Raw genomic sequence first — 25,623 nt, 5'->3', positions numbered from 1 at the left:
AAACAAGTTTAGAGACCAGGAAAGAAAAAGAGAGGCTACCAGGCCTCACAGCTGGGACTGGGCTAGATCAAGGACAACCTCCTGAGAATAGAAATTTTGTCTGGCTGTCCTGCTTCTGCTCCTTCCAATGCTAAAACTGTCCTGGCTGCATTTCGTTTATAGGCTGCAACACCGCAGCAGTTTGTACTTAGGAGTGGGAGGCAATCTTGTACTGTGCCTTGGTTACAGCAACCTGAGCTTGTGTCCTGGTTCTTTTTTTCTGAGAAGGTACTGCATCTTAAACCCACAATTCTCCTGCTTCAGCCTCTCAAACAGCTGAGATTATAAGTCCATACCATCCTCTGTTTTCAGTCTTCCCTCCAATAGTTCTTTGGCCTAACTTAAGGAAAACATTTTTCCTTCTTAGCCTCAGTTTCCTTTTTTATAAAACTATATATTATTTATTCTATAGTCTACTTTAAGGTAAGAACTAAGAAGCCCCCAGAAGAGGTCAAATAAAACAAAAATGGCTTAAGAAGGTGAGTGGAATTCTACAATGTCTATCAATCACTATTACATTACCACTGTTGATTATAGATTAAGTGCAAGGTTTCAGAAAACCCAATACCCATAGAACCAAAATGTAATTTTAAATGACATCTGCTGTGGAATAATGCTTTTATACATTGGTTTACTAAAATGCTGAATGGCCAGTAGCCAGGCAGGAAGTATAGGCGGGATAAGCAGACAATGAGAATTCTGGGAAGAGGAAGGCTGAGTCAGGAGACGCCAGCCTGCTGTCCAGGAAGCAGCATGTAATGGCATAGAGGTAAAGCCACAGAACAATTGGTAACATATAGATTAACAGAAGTGAGCTGAGTTTAAATGTCAGAGCTAGTCAGTGGTAGCCCTGAGCTAATGGCCAAGAACTTTTAATATAAGCCTCTATGTGTTTACTTGGGTCTGAGCGGCTGTGGACCAGGTGGGACACAGGGAAACTTTCAGCTACAGGCATCTTCAGAAATGTATGCTAATATACATGCTTAGTATACATACCTAAGAACATATTAGATCTAAGTCACACACACACACTAACACTGTGAAAAGCTACTTACAGGCCCTCGGTTCTGTGCGAATGCCTTTTGGCTGATGGAGAGCTTTCTCTCCCTTTGACAGTGCAATAAGCTATCAACTCTATTTACAAATAAGGCTAGCACCAGCAGGTGGGCCTCCAATAGTGCCCCTTATCACAGTCTTCATGCCATGTGGTTTTAGATACCTATGGCCAACCAAAGTCAGGAAATAGTAAAAGGAAATTTTCAGAAATAAGCAATTTATAAGTTTTGAATCATTTTTATTACAGTTATTGGTATGATTGCTCTATTTCATGGTTATTGTCAGTTTCTTACTGTGTCTAATTTATTAATTAAACTTTATTATAGGTATGCACTCATAGAAGGAAAATAAGAGGTACCCAGAGGGTTTAGTATAACCCACAGCTCCAAAGACTGCACTGCACCTTGGAATACTTTGCATGAAAATAAAGGGGTCTAATTTTCAGCTCACCGACAACTATAGAGAATGTTTTTTAACCAAGAGACACAGGATAAGATGCAACAAAACGGTATCCATCTCAAAGCCTATCCTAATTCCAGCCTATGACACAGGAATGTTGTAGAAGCTCAAATCTATTAATAACTCGGAAACAGCTTTGTTTAAGTTGCACACCTTTTAGAGGACCTAGAATAAAAAGAATACCCCAAGTGGGAATGAAGGAAGGATGAGAAACAATGAGAATACTCCAGAAACTGAACAGCCTGGACACCTGCAGGCACTGGCACATACAGTATACACACAGAATGCCCAGGTGGTCCAGAAAAGACATTTGCAAAGGGAATTGCAAAACGCCTAGGCAAGCTTTAAACTTAAAAGTGTGATGGGGGCTGGAGAGATGGCTCAGTCCCTAAAGGCTAGGCTCAAAACAAAAAAAGGGCAATGGGGACGGGAAACAAACCACAAAGAGCCCAGGCTGTACTGCGGAGGAAGTGCTATAGGGGCTGGTGAGGGAGGGGTACAAATACACGCTCCAGTCCAGGTAGCTTCTGGGATTATTTGAGAAAGATACAAAATAAATCCACTTTAACTTGAAAGTCTGAAAATACAACACCAAATTATGTCCGAAAGGAAAGGGAAGAATATGTAAATACAGTGGTCTGTCTGCACAGTAAACAGGGGGACACACGCATCAAACATGAGATGAGGCCACAGTGGAGAACGGAGCACTAAACCACTGATGCTCGGGAAATGGAGAAGAGCCACAGGAAAGAGGCGACTTTAAAAGCTGTGCTCGGAGCAAGAAGATGAAACCCAATTATATGATGCCATAGAAGGTTTAAAGGTAGCTTAAACCTCTATCCTGCTTTTACTATCTTCACCAAAGACCAGAGAAGGTAAAGGAAATGAGATTTACCAAGAGGTTACTGCATGTCGCAAAGCATTGGAGGCTGTGTCCTCCCAACCCATAATTCAACAGCTAAGGCAAGGCTCTAGAAGGCAGGTGAAAACTGGAGGTCACATGGACTTAAAGTCTGACCCACAAGTGTTATTCTTCCAATCCCAATGGGAGAGAGATGACAGGGACAGTCAGCGACAGACCAATGATGACTGGCTGGTTAGATCAGGTCTGTAGCAGAAGGGACCCCACCCGCTCAAGATCCGGTAGTTTATCTTGTGGGGAACGGCACTCAAATGATAAGCACTAAACGGGACTTCATTCACAGAAGAGCATCCCATTATTCCACAAACATTGCTAAGTATTTACTCCCAGGAAAAGACTTTTCAATACAAAATCCACAAAGCACAAATTCTGAATGCAAATAACTTACAGACTGCAGGAAAAAAAGAGACAGAAATACAACTAGTCATTTCAAAACCACATGATGAGTGTGAGGTTGAAAAGGCAGCAGAAACTGTATTATAGTTCTGCATGGAGGGAAGGGGGTGGGGGAAAGCATTAGGGAGGGGAGGAGGAACCTAAGCCGCGTTCTGAAACCGAGTAGGAATTTTCCAGACAGATGGGGAAAGGAGCACTCCAGGCAGAGGAAACCGCATGCCTAAAAGTGCAGAAGCATGAAAGAGCATATTTAAGGAGCTGCAAATAATCGGATAGGGCTGACTACAGGGTGGAACATCAAAGAGGTATGTGCCAAGGAGAAGCGGGGACAAGGGACGGCTGTCCTCAGAATCCAGGAGATCTTACACTCTGCTCCATAAGGCAATGTGTAATCACACGGCCACCTCACAGTAAGGCCCTGGTGTAACCCGCGATCAAGTTGAAGGCCAGGGGGAAAGGCTGGGGCACAGCGGTGCGGTTCCAGAGATGAGCCCTTGCCATTAAATTGCCTCCTGCTGCCATGGCAACTCTGCAGCAAGGCTTTTTGGAGCAAGAGGTGGCAAGCAGATACCAGGTCTGCTGGCCGCCTCCTGCCGAATTTGGCGTCTCTCCTCTCTAATCAAGCACTGCCACGCGAAAGCTGGGAAGCTGGCAGAGAAGCCCCTCGGATGCCTTCTGCTTTAGTGATTCCTGACACATGTCATCCCCAGAGGGGAATAAAAATGGAGTCTGATCGTTTGTCCAATTATTACCTGGAATCAACTGATAATTTATAGCCCCTTTCTGCAGACTGTGTTGCCCTTACTGAATCACCAAAAGGAAAAACACAACATCAACGCAAGTCTCCTGCTAATGCTAAATATAGGCTGCAGAGAGCCTGGAGATCTCTACTCCACCCACAGTAAGTTCTGCCCAGAGAGACCTCTTGTTTCCTAGGTGGAAGAAGGAAGGACTGCAGCAAGTCAAGTCTAGGCATCTCACCAGGCTGGGTACCAAGTGCCCCAAGGAGGGCCATCTTACATAGCCCACAGAACTGTGGGAGCAGCACATCCAAACGAAGCTCACCCAGCTAACTACAACACACACGTAACTAAAACATGTTTGGCCCCAGCATTGTGGAACAAAGCAATTAAGAGAGCCATGTGGAGAACAGTGATGGACTGTAGATAGTGACCCAGGAGGCTGTACAATGTTTGCAACAGCCCCCCCCCTCCCCAGAAGCACTTATATTGCTATACTTTGATTATCTGTCCCTCAGAATTCCACGTCCAAAGGTGCAGATGTAGCTCCGTGGTATAGACCTTGCCTAGTGTGTATGTGAAGGTCCGATCCCCCTCAGGCAAAAAACAAAACCAACAACCAAATACCAATCAAACACCAAGTGAAATCTGTCACTGTGACAGCATTAGGAAGATGGAGCTTTAAGGGGTGACCAATGATCATGTACTGCTGTCATAAATGGATTAGTGCCAGCATCAGGGACAAAAGGGTGGAGGCAGGAAAGTGCTAATCTGAGGTCAACCTGAACTAGGTTGTGAGACCCTGCCCCCATACACACACCAAAAAACCCCAATAGCTGAGGAGCCCCCAACTGGATCAGGCCCTCTGGATAAGTGAGACAGTTGATTAGCTTGAACTGTTTGGGAGGCCCCCAGGCAGTGGGACCAGAACCTGTCCTTAGTGCATGAGCTGGCTGTTTGGAACCTAGGGCCTATGCAGGGACACTTTGCTCAGCCTGGGTGAAGGGAGGAGAGGACTGGACCTGCCTGGACTGAATCTACCAGGCTGAGCTGAATCCCCAGGGGAGTCCTTGCCCTGGAGGAGGTGGGCTGGGGAGGGGGGGGGGCCAGGAGGAGGGAGGACAGGGGAATCCATGGCTGATACGTAAAATTAAATTAAATTATAAAATTAAAAAAATTGTTTGCTCCTCAACCCTTCCATGCACGCCTTGTATATTTAAGTCATTTATCTGTTTTATTATCTGTCTCTACCACTAGAAATCAACTCTAGGAGAGCAAAGCTGGTTGACTATCTAATCCATTTCTATATCCTCAGTGCTTAAATAATGCCTGGAATGAGGAAGGAATGCCACAATCATTTATTGAATCACTAAATAGATGGTAATTGTGTGAATTTTGCCAGGTAGAAATAAGGTGGAAAGGAAGTAGGGAAGATGTTTAAGGCTGAAACACTCTCAGATATTCAACATAAAAATTTTAAACACCTCCTCTGCCAGATGACAGGGTCAAGAGATATAATTACAAACTTGCCAATACTAGCCAGGCTAGCATGTGACTCAGGCCTCTAATCCCAGTAGTCGGGAGGCTGAGGCAGAAGGTTTCAAGTTCAAGGCCAGCAGCCTAGGCTTCCTACAGAATTCAAAGCCAGCCAGGGCTATGCAGCAAGATCCTATCTCAGAAACCAAACCAAAACAACCACAAAAGAGATTACAACGTCTCCCTGACCAGATTTCATGGTACAGAGGACTAAAAGAGTTGCAAGCCACATAAATGCTGGGAAAAGGGGGTGGGGGGGCTGGATCAGATGGGTCTTTTTGAGAGGAGCTGGGAGGTATCTCGAGAAGAGAGAAGTACAGGAGCCAAGAATGAGTAAGAGGCAGCCAGGCATCGAGGGAAGGAGGTGGGAGCAGAGGTCCAGCCACAGAGAGAAGAGCGTGGAAGAGGTCAGCATGGCTGATGTAGACTGCAAAGGAAGATGCAGGGGCTAAGCAGGGACATGGCAGCTGGACCGTGGGCCTTAAAGATATCCAAGAATTGGGGCAGTTCGGAGTTCATCCTAAAGCTGGGGAGCAACTGGGTGCTCCCTTGCTGTCATGTGGAAAATGAACAATGGGTGAGTTAGACAGGGTGGGGGGTGGGGGGGGGGAGGGGTAGGCTATAGGATGTGTATCAGGAAATGATGCCTTGACCGGGGTGAGAATTTCAAAAGTACTCAGGAACAAGAAAGAAAAGGTGGTGACGTGATAAGGAGAAGAAGAGAAGAGCATTCATTCTGACCAGGATGTTTGGGCCATTAAGGTTTGTAAACCTGTTCCAAAAACAAACAAAAAAACGTTGAGTGCTGGGCACTGTGGCCAATGCCATTAATCCCAGTACTCATGAGGGTGGAGTAGGGCGACTAAGCCTGAGAACAGTTTGAGTAACAAAGCAAGACAGTCTTCAAACACACAGACAAAGCGGGTACATAGGAAGACACAGAGCACAGACGGATAAACACCATGCCCACCTTTGGAAAGCCCTAGTTTGATGTCCTCAGCATATTTACATTACAAACAAAAACATGCAAATGGATAAGCCAGAAGCAAAGATCAATCCTCCTATGTAACTAGAGTGTCTGCCTCCTCCTTACACGGGTACCAGAGAGGGAGAAAATGTGCTGGAGAGATGGTGCAGCCCTTATGAGCTTCTGAGAACCCGGGTTCAGTGCTCAGCACCCACATGGTGATTCACAAACATCCTTAACTCCAGTTCCAAGGGATCTAATGACCTCTTCTGACCTCCACCGGCTATGCAGGCCACACACACACACACACACACACACACACACACACACACACACACACACACACACACACATCTAAGAAAATCTTTTAAAAAGGGAGGGGAAATAAACATTAGAATAAATCCAAGAGCCACTGATTCTATTTTGTGCAAAACTGAGATAAGAAAATAAATAAAACACTTTATAAAAATTTTTTCATGAAAGCTACCAGAAAATGAGTTTACTACTTAGCAAAGGTAACTAGAACACTACAAAAGCCAAGTTCACTGCCTATACCAGTCAGAATAGTCTCAAATTCAACTTTTCAAGAAATCACACCAAAAAAATGCCATATATCATGAGGCAATGGCAGAAGATTTTATTTTTATTTTTAATTTTATTTCCTTTTATTTTTCTTATGGTAATATGCCATAAAGTTCACTTTTTCAAAGTGTGTTCCACTTCCCTTTAAGACAGGGTTTCACTAAGTTGCTCCGGCTGGTCTCAAATTCCTTGGCCCAAGGATCCTCCTTATTACCTAAGCTTTCTCAGTGCTGTGACTTTAGGTGGGGCCAGGGACTGTGACTATAGGACCAGGGACTGTGACTATAGAACCAGGGACTGAGCCGGGCGGTGGTGGTGCACGCCTTTAATCCCAGCACTCGGGAGGCAGAGCCAGGCGGATTTCTGTGAGTTCAAGGCCAGCCTGGACTACCAAGTGAGTTCCAGGAAAGGCACAAAGCTACACAGAGAAACCCTGTCTCGAAAAACCAAAAAAAGAACCAGGGACTGACTATAGGACCAGGGACTGTGACTATAGGAGGACCAGGGACTGTGACTATAGGGAGGCCTAAAAGCTACTACATGTACCACTGTGTCTAGCTAGTTCAATGTTTTTTTAAGTATATATTATTGAATTATCACAAAAATCTAATTCTGAAATATTTTCATCCCTAAAGAACTCCCATATCTATTAGCTCAATTCTCTGTATTTCCTACCTCTTCTTAGCATAAGTTCAAAGTTCAGTATGCTACAGTGTATGTTTCAATCTTTACTCCTATTATGGCCAATAATATTCCATCGTATGGGTATAACACAATTTTGTTATTCATCCATCACTTGATGCAAATTTGTGCCATTTTCCCCCTTTGGAAGCTATTATCGCTCATACTGCTGTCAACATTCATATGTGTATCTCTGTGCATCCATGTGTTTGCATTTCTTCTACGCAGGTTTCGAGAAGTGGACTTCCTAGGTCATATGGTAACCGTGTTTGACATTTTGAGCAATGGTCAGTGTTTACCAAGGCAGCTGTTCCATTTTAAACTCCTATTGCAAAATATGAGTCTCCAATTTCTCCAAACCCTTGTCCACATTTAAAAACATGTATCAACTGATGAATCAATAGCCAAACTGTGGTGTATCCATACAAGAGAATGATTTTAAATTATCACTCTTGTAGTGGATGAAAAAGGAATAACTCTCCATTCTGCTTTGTATTTCATTGGTAGCTAATGGTGTTCAATGTCTTTCACAAGCCTATTTATGCATATTGTCTTTCAGTTCTTTTGGAGAAACACCCCCTTGACTCTCTTGCCCATCACAGATTTCTGTCCACTTGTACCAAAGACAGAATGATGAGGCAGACTCAGGTACTAAATCCTGTCACAACACTAAGAAAAAAAATTACAAGAAAAGAGTTAAATAATAAGGGTGAAAGAGGTCAAAAGATCAGTCAGGAGACAACAAAGGAGCAGAAGATTAGAGACAAACGATTCTAGAGCTGAAGAATGGACGGAGTGATAACAAAACAAAACACATGCACACTGGAAAGACAAGCTAGCGGCCAGAAAAAGGGGTCCTCAACTAGGTTAGGTTGACTTTATAGGTAGAGTAATTACAGGCAATGAAAAGACCAAGCTGTGACTCTGGAACTATGGGAGAGTAAATCCTGAAAGCCTCCCCTGAGGAAAAATGGAAACGCTTCCCAGGGCTAGGGTGAGAATCAACAGGGCAGGCTATGGTAACAAGCTTTGTAAGCAACATACATGGAGCATGGACTAAAACAGCCATGCCTTCCCTTTGATTAAAAACAGAAGCAGCGACAACTTTCAGCGTCTTTTGAAAGAGGACGATGATAATGAAGATCTCCAATGGCAATTAACACAATTCCAGGTACTGTGCTAAGGCTCCTCTGTCACCACATTTATTTAGCCAAAACACCACTGCATGTCCATACTACCAACAAAGCTTTCTGGGCCAAATATTACTGTTGCTATTTCCTACAGTGCAAACTCTTTAATTGCTTCTCCAATGATCTACCCTGAAAGATATCCTCAACTGCCTGAACAATTCAACTCACCATATAAAAACTGAAAATGCTGTTTCCATTGTATTGCTTTTAACTTTTTATTAGAGAATCAAAATTTTAATCGAACATGACAACCTTGATATTATTTAATTTCTTTATTGCTTCAACAATGTACAAATTATTCCCTCTCTTCAATGATGTACAATATTCACTTCAAAATATTTAATTCATCTGGAATTTAGTTTGTATGATACGACATTAAAACAGGTCTAAATGTAGCATCCTTTACATTACTATCCAACCCAGTATTTTTATTTATTTTTTTTGTTAAATGATAGTTGCTTTCACAAGTTCTACTTCTTGAGCTCTAATATATGATTTCTATTCTGTTTCCATGACTATATGTACCTACACTTAGACAGTTCTTATAATATACCTTGGAACATGACATAGTCTAGAACATCAAACTGCCTCCCTTTGCCTCCCTAGAAAGAATATAACAATGGCAACTACAGCCTCATAATCTTAATAGAAATCCTTAGTCCCATGTCTCCTCTGGCCAGCACATTAATTTCCAAGTTTATTGTTTTGCAGGGTGGAGATGAACTTAGGGCCTTGGACCTGCTAGGGAGCGTTCTACTACTGAGTCATACCCCCACCCTTTCAGTGCCAACATTTAAAAATCAGAGCTGGAGAGATGGCTCAGAGGTTAAGAACACTTGTTCTTGCTGAAGACCTGGGTTTAATTGACAGCATCCCCATGGCAGCTCACAATCATTCGTAACTCCGTTCCAGGAGATCTAACACCTTATGACTTCTGTGGGTACCAGGCTCACATGTGTTACACAGACATACATGTAAGCAAAACATTTACATTCATACAATAAGATAAATCTAAAAAATATAAGATAAAAATCAGAAGATTGGCAAGCCTCATCTGCTCCACTCATTCTTCTTTAACCTGTCAACGGGTATCTGGTCTCACTTGAAAACTGGGCTGGGGAGATGACTGGGCAGTTAAAGCCTTGTTGTAGAGGCAAGAGGACCAGAGTTCAGTGCTCAGATCCTTAGAACCCATGTAAATGCCTGGCAAGCATGCTGGGCTGCCTGTAATTCCACCCTTGGAAAGCAGAACAGGGAATTCCTAAAGTAAGCTGACTAATAACTCACTATATAGGTGAGTCTGGGTTCAATTGAGAACCTGTCTCAAAGAATAAGATGGAAGAAGATTCCCAACACCAACCTTGGACCTCCATGCACATACATGTGTATACACACACACACACACACACACACACACACACACACACACACACACACACACACGGGCTCATGCACACACGCCCCCCCAAGAACATGTATATACAGATACACACCACACATACACATGAAAAGAAAACAACTCTAATATCAAAGTCTCCTCTACATACATTCTGTATCTCAGCTAGAGTCACACAAAACCCCAGTGTGTGGACTTCAAAGTACCCAGTATCTTTTATGGTTTTTCACCCAGTCTATTTAGGTCACTTATAGTGTTTGCCTGATCGCTTTTGGGTTTCTAACTTCTGATGAAGCCCACAAGTTTCTCTTTCTGTTTCCGAAGATAGAAAATTCATAGCTCATTTGGTATTCAACTTCAGTAACTACAGTTAGCCTAGACATCTGGTCTACCTCTTCGACACATCCATTATGTAGCTCAATCTCTCCCTCTCATGTACCAGTCCACTGTCTTACAATATACATGCTCCTTTTAATTCTCTGAAATTATTTTGTAAACAAGAATAATTTTTAAAAGCATTTACCACTCGAGAAAAATTTTATCTGCTTTTTATTTTATGATTTATACCAACCAGGATTAATTCACTATCCCGTTGGCGTCTTAACTGGTACTGTATTAAGTCTATAAATTAACACTGGTTGTATTGTTGTATTTATTGCATTGAGACTACCCACTAGGAGGAGATTTTATTTTTATTATTGTTCTGCTTTCCTTCTATTAAAATATTATAATTCTCTGCACTTGGCAATTTATAAATATGCATGTGTATGTTCAGGTATAGAAAGATAGACTGGAAAAACAAGTATTATATTTTCAGAATAATAATGAAATAAATGACTGAATTCATTTAGGCATATGTTTTATAACCTGCAATTTAAGCATCTCGTTTACGGCATGTTGTGTTGCAGCTCCTCAACAGCCCATGCTGTAGCCTCTTGCCACTGGCAAACAGTATTATTTTTCTCTCTCATGGCATACACATATTCCATTTATCTCTTATACGATTTGCTATAACTAGTTATTTAGAACAATGGTATGCAAAGAAAGACAGCATCCTTGTTTGTTTGAGGTAAATTACTTCTATCTCTACATAACCTTGGTAGCTGCCCCCACTAGACTCCTTTTATAACTTAAAATAAATTGTCAACAAAAGGTGCCAAGGTAATTCAAGGGGAAAAGTAAGTCTTTTTGATAAATGCTGCTGGAACACTCACATCTTTCTTTAGGGCAGGGGATCAGTCTCGACTATTTCTTCACACCATCTAAATTGTTTAAAAATACAAAGCCGGGCAGTGGTGGTGCATACCTTTAATCCCAGCAGAAGCAGGCAGATCTCCATGAGTTCAAGGCCATCCTGGTCTACAGAGCCAGTTCCGGAACAGCCAAGGCTACACAAAGAAACCCTGTTTCAAAAAACCAAAACATACAAACAAAACACACACACACACACACACACACACACACACACACACACACAGAGAGAGAGAGAGAGAGAGAGAGAGAGAGAGAGAGAGAGAGAGAGAGAGAGAGAGAGAGAGACACTAAATTTAAAGCTCTTAAATAAAGCATAGAAAAAAATTTTGTGACTTTGGGGTAAAGTAATAAATTCTTAGAACAGGAAATAGCACAGACTATGAAAAGATCATCAAAACTTAAACCTTTTCTCTTCAAGATATCATTAGGAGAGCTGGAAAGATGGCTCAATGGTAAGTGCTTGCCACACAAGTCTGAGGGTTTGAGATCAATCCCAGAACCATGTGAACAGCTCAGTGTGGTAAGACACTCATAATGCCAACACTGGGCAGAGACAGCTGGAGCTCTGGCCTTCACGGGCTACCCTAGTTTAATGGTGCTAGACCATATCTAAAAAAAAAAAAAAAGAAGCTGGAGGATCATGAGAAACACCACTTAAGACTGACCACTAGCCTAAACACATACACACACACACACACACACACACACACATTTTTCCCACAAAAACAAAAGGATAAAACATAGACTACAGAAAATATCACCAAAACATATACCCAACTAAAGTCTATCCAGAAAATAAAGGACTTGGATTGAGATTATGTCATTCTTGAAATTCTTCTATAAAACCAAAATAGCTTTAAAAAATGTGAAAGGGAGGCTGAAGAGATGGCTCAGTGGTTAAGAACAATGGCTGCTCTTCCAGGACCTGAGTTCAATTCCCAGCACCCACATGGCAGCTCATAGCTGTCTATAACCTCAGTTTCAGGGGATACCCTCACAAGGACATACATGCAGGCAAAACACCAATGCTCATTAAAAAATAATGTGAAACGTATAAGTACCTCACAAAAGATAGGTGAACAGCCCATCATGATTTTAAAAGATGTTCAGTGTCGCTGATCATTGGGAATATGGGATTAAGAACAAGTAAAAAGACTGAAAAGTGACATGTGAACTACAACCATAAGACAATGAGGCAACATTATACATCCACTAAAATAGCTAAAAATAGACAATACAAAAAGCCACGAGGAGACAGATTAGAACCCTCCCACTTTTCCTAACACAGATGCAAACAACAGTGTAACCACTTTGAAAAAGTGTGAGAACATCCAAATCCTAGCATCCACCCAAGATGCTGAAATATATGTTCTTACAAAATCATGTCCATATGTTTCCAAACTAGTGTCACTCATGGTAAGGAGTATTTTTTAATTTAAACAAACAAAAAAACGCTGAATAAGTAAAATATAATACAGTCGCACGATAAAATATTACTCAGCAATTTTAAAAAGAATTAAACAATTGGTATATTTATAAAATGTGAATGAATATTATATTAATAATATTTTTATGCTATGTTTAAAGAAAAAAGTAAAAAAAAAAAATCCAGGTATGGTGGTGCATGTATTTCAAAAACCTAACAAGGAAAAAAAAGAAGATGCAGACAAAACACTACGTATGGCTTGTTTCCATGTCTAAGAATCCTATGAAAAAGGAAAATGGCACTGACCAAAAGCAGGTCAGTGGCTGCCTGGGTTCCCCAGGATGGGGCAAGGGCTGACGATAAAGGGGCACAAGGCTATTTTCTAGCAACAAGAGGTGTGGATCATTGTGGACAGTGCTGTGCTTAACTGTATACCTTCACCAAAATTCTAAATGGGTATATTATTTTGTTATATGTAAATTATACCTCAATAAAACCATAATATAAAATATTTAAAATTCCTTCTTGAAAGAGCCCTTTGCAAAATCCAACTCAATCTAGACCACCAGTACGCAGGTAAGAATTTAACTTTATTCAGAGGGAGAGCTGAACTTTGCTCTTGGTTCCTGGGAGTTTCTCTCTACATCTAAGAGGAGTGTCTCTGTTTAACTGGGCCTTGGGTCATGGCACGCAGTCTTACAACATGATTTATAATGAGGGACGATACTGTAGGAATAGAAAGACCAATATCACCATGTGGACAAGGAGTTTGGGATCACATAGTATCCATTTGACTTGTGAGGCAGAGAGCTAATGACTAAGTCACCTATACAATACAGACACAATGAAATGTGCCGAGCTTCCTAGTCGTCCACACTCCGTATTTTACACATCAGTGCTATGATGTGCTCAACTCCACCTTGCTTCCCTCTCTCCCCAGATAAAAACAATGCACTCCTTTTGTTGGCCAACCCATATCCTTTATGTGGAATACACTGGATGCATGGCTGTAAAAGCTTTCAGTGACTTTTTTGAGTTCTTCTGGCAAATACCTGAGCCCAGGAGTCATTACTGAGCTCTGAATCTACAAATGGCATCAGAGGTAAAGGTGGCCATGCGAAAACTTCATGCCTTTTAGCACCCCAGGTACCCTCAACTCAAGACCCAGATACACTCACACCCATGGGCAGGAGCAAAACAATGTCTATGAAACTCCTAGTTCAAGTGGTTAATGATTCTCCCAAGTATGTTACAAAGGTCTCAGAAAAGCTTTTTAAAAATCTTTATGGTGCCAGGTTAACATGGAACCAACTCAAACAGAAAGACTTTGGACCAAGCATATGCACCAGCTGCCTAACTCAGATCTGGCAAGTGTGTACACTAGTCCTGCGTTAAAGGAAACCAGTCACCCTGCCTTGCTGAGCTACATTCATGTGATCTCATTCTGTTAAGTAGCTTTCCACTTCCCTATTTAGAATCTGTAAACCATTCGGCTTGCATCTCCTGCATTCCCTGAAGATGAAGTACACAACTGATGTCCTTTGCAGACTACTAGCAGTATTAGCCACAGCAAGTATTATGCTACGGGCAGAATCCCACTAGAAATTACTTTTTTTTAAATTTAAATTAAAGCTAAAAAGTAATGAGATCACAAAATATAACAAAAAGTACTTTCCAACTATGCCTCCATAAACTTCCTGTTTGAAAATTTAGATTTTACAACTTCTAATGGTTTCTATGAGAGAAAACAAGTTTGGGGAAATTGCATAAACGATACAGCAAGTTTCATTTTGATCCTGTGTTGCCATTTCCAAATGCTGATGATGCTTGTGGGATACGAATCTACAAGTGCAGGTTCATTTGAGGTCTCTATCTAGGGTATTCTTTCTCATTTCATGCTAAACCAGAAGAGGCAGCAAGCTAATGTTGGCAACTAAAAGTATCTGATGGGAGACTGGGGTTGGTGATTTCTTTCCAAGCAAAGCAAAAATGCTCATGGCTGAGTACATATCACAGACCGAGAACAACACATCCACCCACTTAAACTGTGGGAACAAGCAGGTGAGCAGCTGGCTGCTCTGAAGAACCCCGTAGAACTCAAGCTGCAGTAAGATGAATCAAGGGACTATATCTCATGTTTTAGCTGCTTCAAGTCTTCACCCTGCATTAGCCTGGCCTGCAAGGACCCCACCTACCAAACTGGGGTTCCACATCTGACTAAACCTACCTAATTCCTAAGCCCTCCATCGCTGGTTGAGGCTCTTAGAACTAAGAAGCAGCCCCGAGGGAAGACTTATTAATGGGAAGACCTTCACCCAGTGTCACCAAAGGAATGGCCTCATACGCCACACATACAGGAATAGGATACTTCGGTTGATGCTAGGCACTGAAAACAACTCCTTGAATAGTAAGCAAGGAAACAGGACCTCAGTCCTAAAGCCACATGGAACTGGCACTAAAATATGGTGGCAAGGTGGCTGACTGCCCAGATTGACAAGAAGGCACCGTAGCTCTGCCACGGCTTTGATTCCAGCCTTAGGAAAACCTGGGATCGAGAGCCAGCTAAGGCCCAGACTTCCGGTTCATAGAACCTCATTGTTTTCAATCACTAGGTTGGAGCAATTAGTCGCAATAGCAATAAATAAACTAACACAATGGCACTTCTCGTCCTTCTATCCAAGTGCCCCACTTTCCTCTCTCTGCCAGGACAGCAGAGTCACAAGGTGTCAAAGGATGGCGCCGCTGCCATTGTTTACCCCTGCATTCGTCTTCCTCGCTACAGGATAAGCTCTTCAAGGACAGGGACTATGAATGTCTCTATTTTTAATTTAATGCACATAATACATATCATGTGTAAAAATAACTCAGAGAGAATAAAACCTATCCATTGATCAACAACAGCATCAATATTTCCATGTCATTCGATAACTGATTTCTACATTTGTCATATATTAATAAAATTAGCCTCTACATATTGTTCTATAACTTATTTTCCCCTTAATAACGGACACAGGCATCCAATGTCAATAGATATGTTACTACAGCATCACTTACTGGGTCTACCGGGTGGCAGACCTGTTCTCCCATTGCACGCTCCTGAGCCCTCAAACTTCTCTCTGGTAACAACACTTCCTCCAGTATTGGTGACTGTGTGGTTTTTATCAAGGTCTACCTTTTTCTTTTTACCTGATTATAACTTCCATGAGGTAAGAAATTATATCTTTATCTCATGAGTATATGTACAGTTTCGACCCTCAGATTTAGACTCCAAACCAGAGAAAATGACCACAGAAAGGAGCGCAGTGCTGAAAACTGAATTTAAGTCAACTCTCCCTTCTTCAGCCATTTAGGCCTCTTTCTATTTTATTGTCACTAGAAGTGGCCTGTAACTCATAACTGACTTTCAGTGAACGCATGCTAAGGGCCAAATAAAATCACTAGAATTTTCTTTTTTAAAATGTTTGTTAAAGATTTGTTTATGTATTTTATGCATATGGATGTTTTGTCTGTGTGTACAGAAGACGGCACTGGATCCCATGGGACTACAGGTATTGATGGTTGTAAGCTGCCATGTGGGTGCTGGGAATTGAACTCAGGACCTCTGGGATAGCAGCCTGTGTGCTTAACTTCTGAGCCATTTCTCCAGTCCCAAAGGAAAAAATGATAGTATTTTGGGTCTCTCTACATAGCTGTGGCTGACCTGGAACTCACTCTGTAGACAAGGCTGGTCTGGAACTGACAGAGATCCACCTGCCTCTGCCACCCAAGTCCTGGGATTAAAGGCATGCACCACCACCACCCAGCCAGAATTTTCAAGAAAGGTGAATGATAGCCTTTGAGCACAGAACAGTAAGAAGAGAAGTCTGGCCATAGCATGAAGAGCTGTGTTTAGCCCGTAGGAACCTAAAAACAAGCATTTTAGCAAACTTTACCTGTACTTTTCTTTCTTTTTCACACAGGGCCAAGGATTTTCAGTTAACAATATTTGAAAACCCTTTTGAATATTTCCCAGAGAGATGTTAAGTTACACTGGCAAAACAGCATACAACTGGAATCCCAGCAACCGAGGGACTGAGGCAGAAGCACTGTTTGAGGTCAGCTGGCCTACAGAGCAAGACTTGGCCTCAAAAAGAGATATGAGATAAAAAAAATAACAACAGCAACAACCAAAACATTACTAAAGAAAAACGTCTGGAAAGCAGAAGGCTGTGTGACACGGTACGAGCCCAGAGAGCTTGGCAATCACTTGAAGGGTGAACACACTCTACACAGCCGTACAGTGTCACTACTAACTCCCCGCGTCTGCCTTATACAAGCTCATGCACTGAGTAGGAATGTGGGGTGGATGAGACGGAACGGCTAACTACTAAGGCCAATCAGTGGCCATTAACATCCTAAAAAACCTCAACATTTCTCCAAAATAAAACCAGTACTCATGAAACAATTATCTTACTTAAGAGCTATATGGTAGGTGTGCTTCTACAACTATTAAAAACATATCAATAGTAAAACAAAAATCTAACTATGAGAACAATGTAGTTCGTCATCACAGTTCACATTCTACTAACAGAAAAAGAAATTTGCAATTGCTCTCAAATTATTTAAAGCCTTATAGACTTGGTCTCTTTCAAGGACTCTGTGGTTATGATTTCATATAAGCTGCTTCTCTCCAGGTCCCCCAACAGCTGTTTTCAGTTGAAATGTTGAGAGGACTCTCCGGAATGAAAAAGGTACAGGCCCAGAATCACCGTACAGCTCACAGGAGGAAGTGCATGCAGAAGGGGGGGAGCACTAGATGGAGGGGGAGCAGAGCACTAGCCTGCTATCAGAGTGGGTGCTCAGAGCCATGGCCTCTGCACCTGGCTGCTTACCCAAACACAGACCCCCCCAAAAAAATTAGAGGAAAAAAAATGCACCTGTCATATTCAGAATTATTTTTATTTTTATTCCTTTTTTTTTTTTTTTTTTTTTTGAGACAGGGTTTCTCTGTGTGGTTTTGGTGCCTGTCCTGGATCTCGCTCTGTATACCAGGCTGGCCTCAAACTCACAGAGATCTGCCTGGTTCCACCTCCCAAGTGTTGGGATTAAAGGTGTGTGCCTCTGCCACCCAGGCAAAATTATTTTTTTTAATATTCTCTAAACAATACAGTGTAACAGCTCTTTACTCAGTATTAGATATTATAAATAATTTAGAGATAGTTAAGTATACAGAAGGACATGCATAGGTTATTAGCAAAATACTCTGCCATTTATCAGCAACTGATTTTGGTATTTGCAAGTGTGTGTTTACAGATCATTTCCATGGGGATACAGAGGAGTATTTTTACATGTCTCCATCAAGTCACTCATGTTTCTTAGATGTCAGGTTCTATAATAATAAAGGGACTCAATGATCTTGAGGTCCCAGTGAGCACAGATGTGGCAAGCTGCTACTTTACAGTGAGAATAAGTACAATCAAGAGAAGATAAATTCACCACATTCTGGTTGTTTTCACTCCATTTCCTTGAAGATTATGCAAAAAATCCAAAGAAGACACCAAATAAGATGTTCCCCCATAGACTACTCACCCACAGACACTATTCTCCTCCTTAGACCTCTAATTCCTTGCACCCTTTTAACACAGATATCTCAAATCTGAGAGGCGTTTTAGGGCACGTAACTGGGACTTTAAATAGCTTCTCCAGAGAAAATGCCGAGAAATGAAGAAAACTAGATTTACAGGAAAATACATCTTTAGAACCGATAAAAGAAATCAATACTGGTAAGTAAGATACACTGGAGAAATTTCTTAGCATAACAAAGAAAGTTGACACTGAGCAAGGTTGTGTGCAGGAAGGAGGGCAAAGCTCTCATGACGGAATACCTCAATCAGAACATGCCCTCCCCTACCTAGGAGCCGCTGCCCCCTTGTCATACCCTCTCCTCTGGGCACCCAGGAAGTGGCTGTGGAAATGCCAAGCCCTCCCTACTACCTTACCCTCCTCTCAGAGGCCAACCAAGAGAGACCCCTTGTCTCAGCACATTACCCTGAACTAATTCAGGCATCTGAACATAAGCTGACGCATCTCTGCTCTGCCCACACTGACGTGCACGAAATGGGGCACCTTCACCCCAACACTCCTGTTTTCAGATGTTCCTGTTCCCAGCATGTATCCCACCATCATGCCATGACATTGACCTTTTGGCCACCTCCAGAGTGCTAAGCAATAGAGCAGCCTCTGAGACTAATAAACCCTTCTCTTTATAACAACGATAGCAGTAACTTTCACATACATTCCAAGGATGCTTATACATTATAGATCCAAAAGTTACCAGCCAAATTAGAATGGCAGAAGAGATTTATTTTTGGAGCTGCCAATCAGTTCACCACCCACTCCCTACAATCAAAAGTCTGGCTCTAAGCCCAACCCATGGTGTGTGTAGCATCATCACCATAGCTCAGCTACAAAGTAAGTCACTCTCCATTCACAAGTATGTGGCAGGCTGGTATTAGATAAATGACCTCACATATTTTAGAACTCTCTGACTCTATAACAAATGAGCTTATCTGAGGTGACCCAGACTTAGACCCTTATCTGATTTTGCTTCTATGCAGTCAACTCAGAAATGAATTTAATGTTATCTGAAGTTGAGGCTTTCCTGTTCAGCATAAACACTGACCCGCAGCTCCCTGTGCACCATTGTTACTCCAACAAATACACTATCAGGCGCAAAGTGCTACTGGGAGGGAGAAAAACACTGTAATTTAGAAGAGTCAACAAATAGGACTTTTCTTTACTAGTAAGAAAATTCTTACAGCCATCTTGGCATCTTAAACATTTGGTTAAAATGAGACAGAGCTGATCCCTTCTCCTCTCTCCCTCCCTTCTCTACTTTCCTCCTTCTGTGATAGTTACAATTAAATTAACCCTCATCAAGGGACAGGAGTACTCAGATCTGAGGGCTACAAAAACCACGTTGCTTCCTGGAAGACAGAATGTGGCAGTGCAAAACAGAGTCCAAGACCCTGACTCTTCTGTTGATGCCCTTATGCAATTCTTTCTTCCTTGAGTTTGAGTGAGACCTGAAATCTGGGCCTTACCAGCAAAAATATGGCAAAGATAACGTACACCACTTCCACAATTCCAGCAAATACAGGTGTAATTTTCATATGGCTAGCAGACTTTCTTTCATGACATTACTTCCATAACTATACTACATAGAGGTGTAAATTCCATTGTTCTAGAAGATTGTCTAAATGCTTTTCTGTTGGTTCTGATGGAGGAAATTGTCACCCCCCACAATCTACATCTAGACTTCTGAACCTATAGACACTGACATGACAAATGTGTCTTGCTTTAAGCCACTAAGTTTACAATAATATTGTTACCTAGCAACCAATAATTAATAGACACACGAGAAACACAATATAATTAGAGAGGAAATAGAAGGCAACAGAATAACAAGTATGAGAGGAAAGTTCAGGCAATCACAGTAAAGGGATGCTTTCTACAGGGCAGGGTTATTTTGGAACACTTCATAAAAAGGTCAGCTGTGAGACCTGATGTAAGTGTTTCAAAGGTTCAGATAAGCAGACAGGCAGAAGGAATAGCACAAAAATGGAATCAATCAACTGCCACAGACAGTAATACCACCACACTGAGGAACAGTGGGAGAGGACTGGGTAGGTGAAATGGGTCCAGATCTCAAAAGGCCTGCAAGGTCAAGGGCTGAGTGGGCTCATCTTTGATACTATAGACCACAGCAGGAAGGCAAAGGCTCTTGAAGAGGAAAATGGCAAAATAAAAGCCCTATTTTCAAGAACTTAATCCTATCACAGCATAAAGGATGGAGCTGATTACAGATAAGAAGACCAAGAATAGATATGCTAAGCACAATAGTCTTCATGAGAGGCTAACAAGTGGGGGAGGGGCTTCACTCACATTAATAACCAAAGACATGCAAATTAAAACTATAAAGCACTATTCTGTGATTTATCAAATTAGTAAAGAATAAAAACTAATAATACTAGCAAAGATAAAGCAATCTCGGACACTGTTGGTGGGAACGTAAATGCCAACAGTCTTTATGGAAAGCCATTCAGCAATATGCATTAATAATCTTTTTTTTTTTTTTTTTTTTTCTGCTTCTTTTTTTTTTTTTTTTTTTTTTTTTGGTTTTTTTATTATTATTATTATTATTATTTTACAACACCATTCAGTTCAACATAATAGCCACAGAATCCCCTGTTCTCCCCCTCTCGCCCACCCCTCCCCCCAGCCCACCCCCCATTCCCACCTCCTCCAGATCAAGGTCTCCCCCGAGGACCGGGGTTGACCTGGTAGACTCAGTCCAGGCAGGTCCATTCCCCCCTCCCAGACCGAGCCAAGTGTCCCTGCATAAGTCCCAGGATTCAAACAGCCAACTCATGCAACGAGCCCAGGACCTGGCACCAATGCACAGCTGCCTCCCAAACAGATCAAGCCAACTGACTGTCTCACCCGTTCAGGTGGCCTGATCCAGTTGGGGGCCCCTCAGCCTTTGGTTCATAGATCCTGTGCTTCCATTCATTTGGTTATTTATCCCGGTGCTTTATCCAACCTTGGCTTCAACAATTCTCGCTCATATAAATCCTCTTCATACTCACTAATTAGACTCCCAGTGCTCCACCAGGGGCCCAGCCGTGGATGTCAGCTTTTGTAGAGCAAAGGATACGGTCAACAAGGCAAAGCGACAGCCTACAGAATGGGAAAAGATCTTCACCAACCCCACATCTGACAGAGGACTGATATCCAGAATATATAAGGAACTCAAGAAATTAGACATCAAAAGGACCAACAGTCCAATTGAGAAATGGGCTTTAGAACTAAACAGAGAATTCTCAACAGAGGAATCCCAAATGGCTGAAAGACATTTAAGGAATTGCTCAACTTCCCTAATCATCAGGGAAATGCAAATCAAGACAACTCTGAGATACCACCTTACGCCTGTCAGAGTGGCTAAGATCAAAAACACTGAAGACACTTTATGCTGGAGAGGATGTGGAACTAGGGGAACTCTCCTCCACTGCTGGTGGGAATGCAAGCTGGTACAACCACTTTGGAAATCAATATGGCGCTTTCTTAGAAAATTGGGAATCAATCTCCCCCAAGATCCAGCTATACCACTCCTGGGCATATACCCAAGAAATGCTCAATCATACCACAAGAGCACTTGCTCAGCTATGTTCATATCAGCATTGTTTGTAATAGCATTAATAATCTTAAGATATTCAGACCCTCAAACTCGGTAATTCACTCCTTAGAGTGAATTCATTTACTCATTCAGCAAGCGTTGACTGGATTGCCTACTTCATTCCTGACACAGGGCTGGGCTCTAAGGATTCAACGCTGGAAAGAGCAAGCCTTACTGCCTCCCCAGCATTTAGAAGAGACACTCCTTTAACAAATCATCAAAAAACTCGTGTAATTATTTATATTACAGGCCACAAGGAGAGTGTGCTTTCAAACGGTTATTTTAAATTGTGATAGGTGCATTTTTCATTCAGTAGGTAGAATGTCAGTCTCACAGTTGAACTTGTGAAGCCAACGGCGACTTCCCTGAAAAGTGACCTTTCTGCTGAGAGAGACGAAGGATGAGTAGAATTTAGCTACATGAAAAAAGGAAAGAAAAGGGATTCCGTAACAGAAGAGGCAATACTCATGAAAGGATTTTAGAGGATTTGTTGTTGTTGCATTATTCAACAAATGGATATGACGGCCAAATAAGGAGCGGGTACTGTGATAAGGAAGGCCTTGAGACGGAGGTTAGGAGAAAGCAATCACGGTGTCAGCATACACCACAGGTAGAAGAGCACTACATCAACCGAGGAAGGAGCGACATGACCACAGGCACAGGTGGCCGAGACACGAGGCAGGAAGAGGGTGGAATAAAGCTAATCCAGACGAGGAACACCACCTGCTTGTCACAAGTTCAAATATTCAGACTTACCTGAAAACGGACATCCGAAATCCTACCAGCCATGAAAATCATTACCATCTATAGACAGAAATATTTGGCTGGATTACACTGAAAATGTGCAGAGGAGATGAAGTAGGGTTAAAAATACCGAAGTGGGTATGGTGGCACACACCTTCAAATCGCAGCACTGGGGAGGATAAGGCAGGAGGATCTCTGTGATTTCGAGGCCAGCCTGGTCTACATAGAGAGTTTCAGACCAGCCAGGGCTACACAGTGAGACCCTGTCTAACAAAAAAAAAAAGGGGGGGGGCATAAAAATGCATGTTAAATACGTGTATATGAGTTAAGGAAGAACTACTTGGAGGAAACCATTTTCCCTACAGTTAAAGATGAATGGCTTTTGACTCTGCTAAATATTCAGAGAAAGTTACTCTTCTCAGAATAATATATAATTTCTATTTGCCAGAGACCAAAGTGTATATTAAAAAAGTCAGAAGGTTTGGAATCTGCCTAACTTCAACTCCCCCACCCCACCCCACCCCACTCTCACCCCCTACCCCACCCCACCGCACCCCTGCCACCGCCCAAGCCTGATGAACAGCACAGGGTTAAACATGGAGAGTGGTACCTGCGTGTCTTAGCGTAAGTACATGTTCAGAGTCACTGGCATACTGGCATGTCACAGAGGGAGCCATGAGCACCCTCTCCTTCCTGGGCCCTCAGTTGATAGTATCATAAACTTGGTCCATTTTAACAGCACTGAGGATTTTAAGGACATCTTATGACACAGGTGCTGTCTTAGATATTAAACAATTGATGCTTCTACATGTCCAAAATAATTTCAAAATAAAAAATCAACAAAAAAGATGGAGGTACTCTCAGTATAAAAACTGACCCAAGGTCCAAAATGTGTGTTAATTTCACAAGGCAATTATAAAAAAGCATAAATGAGTCTGTTTTCTCAACTGCTAAGACTCAGTTCCCAGTCCTCTCAAGGGATGCAGGATGCCAGTGCACTTCAGGAAAGATGCTCACAGACTGCACTGGAGCCTCTGCTACCCAACAACCAGCTTCTCAGCCTAGCCTAGGCAGGCACCTGAGCCTGTCTAAGCCCTTGTTCCTCCGGCTTCCTCGGGTGGTAAATGCTTGTCAACTACGAGACACTACATACATATTCATTGCTGTTACTTAAGGCTTTGTTTATTTGACCTGTATGATCTCTTCCTCATTAGAAGGAAACCTTCTTTAAGAAAGGATAGCTATTCAGAGTTCTTCAAGTTTGTGAAATTATCAAATTCACCTTATACAGAAGGGCCAAGAGTTAGCCAACAGATTCATACAATAAGTTGTTAAAAATTCTCCTCATGACAGATGCTTGCTACAAACTCAAAATGTTTTGATCTGACTTTTTCTATAAAGTATATTAGACTAATTAGCTTTGTTATCTTGTGATTAATTTTACTAATTCTGAAGACCTGGTTTGACTTGAAATAACATAATGAAGTTTGATGGTATATACACTCACAGCCTGAAAAAAAATCATACAGTAATCATACATATAATGTGCTTACTGGATGAAATATATTTTCCTCACTGACAATAGAAAGAAATAATAGCTCTTGAAGAAAAAGGACAATTAAAGTCAGGCGTTTCAGGAAATCCTAAAGATGAACAGTAGGTTGAAAATTTGATCCATAGCAAATTTTATAGTCTGTCAAAGAAGATGTAGCTTTTATGGACTGGAAAGGCTTATATACTTATAAATAATGCATCACCAAGTATTACTTTGTAACTTAAGGCTTTGATATACATTTTCATTTGACTGTCTTCCATTAAGTATAACCTTAATGAGGAAAATATTACCTTACTTTCTGGATGAAGGGGTAGAACATGACCTAAAGGCTTATCATGGGAAGACAGATCACAAGAGGGACCCTTTCAAACAAGGCTTTCTTTATCCACTAAAACTTCAAGGTGGCCCATTTAACAAGGCAGTTGATTTTGTTTCCTGGAGAATATATTTGCTAAATGAAAGCAGAAGTGATTAAATACCCCATCCAAACAACAACAACAAAAAAACTTTTACAAAAAGTTAATAAAATATCCCACAGATATTTAAGGTAGAAAGAAAAGCATGCCTCCTGTGCTTCCCTCCAAGTTTCCAGACCGTTCATCATGCAAGAGTCTACTCACTTCCGATGGGTGTGGTCCAGGCCACTGTTTGGTATTGCTTCCAGCTTTGCATTTCTCTGCCCACAGATATTTCCATAGCTGTCGTATCCTGACACTAGTCTGGCTGCTGCACCTGTTGCTACTGAAAAGCCACAAATACATCCCTAGGAAAGAAACAGAAAGAAACACACACAAATAAACCATTTCAATAGCAACAGTCACTACTTCATATGATAATGAGTTTCTTTTGTCTGCCGAAGGGAACAAAGAGCTGTATTTCCTTATAGCAAACACTATTACACTGTTGCCCTCGTCTGCATAGGAACAGCATGAAGAAGTCCACAGGAAAATATCATTTGCTACAGGAACAGAACACATCCCAGCCTTCCACATATTAGGATCACCTTTGCATTTTGTGACATGCGACACCTTTGTATTTTGTGGGGATGCTTCCATACTGAACACCTGCTCTGAGCCAGGCTGCATGCAGGGTATTTATCAAGCGTTCGCTAATTCTCCTGAGGAGGAAACTAAGGCCTGGAGAGGTTAAATAAGTCACCCAAGGCCACAACAGCTAGGAAAGATCAGAACGCAGAACCAAAGCCAGCTGTCATCATTCGTTACTTTTACTTGGTCATAAAGGAGTTCTATTAAATGAACAACGAAGGATAAAAGGGGCTTAAAATCCAGACAGCAACAGTGAGTGAGGTTTGACTCATCACTTCACACAATCTTCCTGCAACAAAGCCGTGTAAGAGCCAAGACTTACATCATGAAGCTCACTCTTGATACTGGAGAGTGGAGGGAGCGGGAGGCACATGGGGATATGCTTCACCCTGGTCCCAAGGGCAAATAGTAGACACTGGG

At 41.8% G+C, this 25,623-nt stretch overlaps 1 protein-coding gene across 5 annotated transcripts in view; it reads right to left on the bottom strand.

Moving 5' to 3' along the window:
• Positions 1–25,623, bottom strand: part of Slc44a1 (solute carrier family 44 member 1) — a 184,721-nt gene that overhangs the window by 102,230 nt on the left and 56,868 nt on the right. For all 5 annotated transcript variants that reach the window (XM_042271186.2, XM_042271183.2, XM_042271182.2 and 2 more), the window contains exon 3: positions 24,778–24,920. In XM_042271186.2, coding sequence (XP_042127120.1) covers positions 24,778–24,920 — 143 coding nt within the window. The remainder of the gene's footprint in view (positions 1–24,777; positions 24,921–25,623) is intronic.

This window comes from Peromyscus maniculatus, chromosome 2 (genome assembly GCF_049852395.1).
Source record: "Peromyscus maniculatus bairdii isolate BWxNUB_F1_BW_parent chromosome 2, HU_Pman_BW_mat_3.1, whole genome shotgun sequence".
Lineage (NCBI taxonomy): Eukaryota > Metazoa > Chordata > Mammalia > Rodentia > Cricetidae > Peromyscus > Peromyscus maniculatus.
Note: the sequence above shows the minus strand (reverse complement) of the source record. Positions and strands in the feature narration are given on the sequence as shown.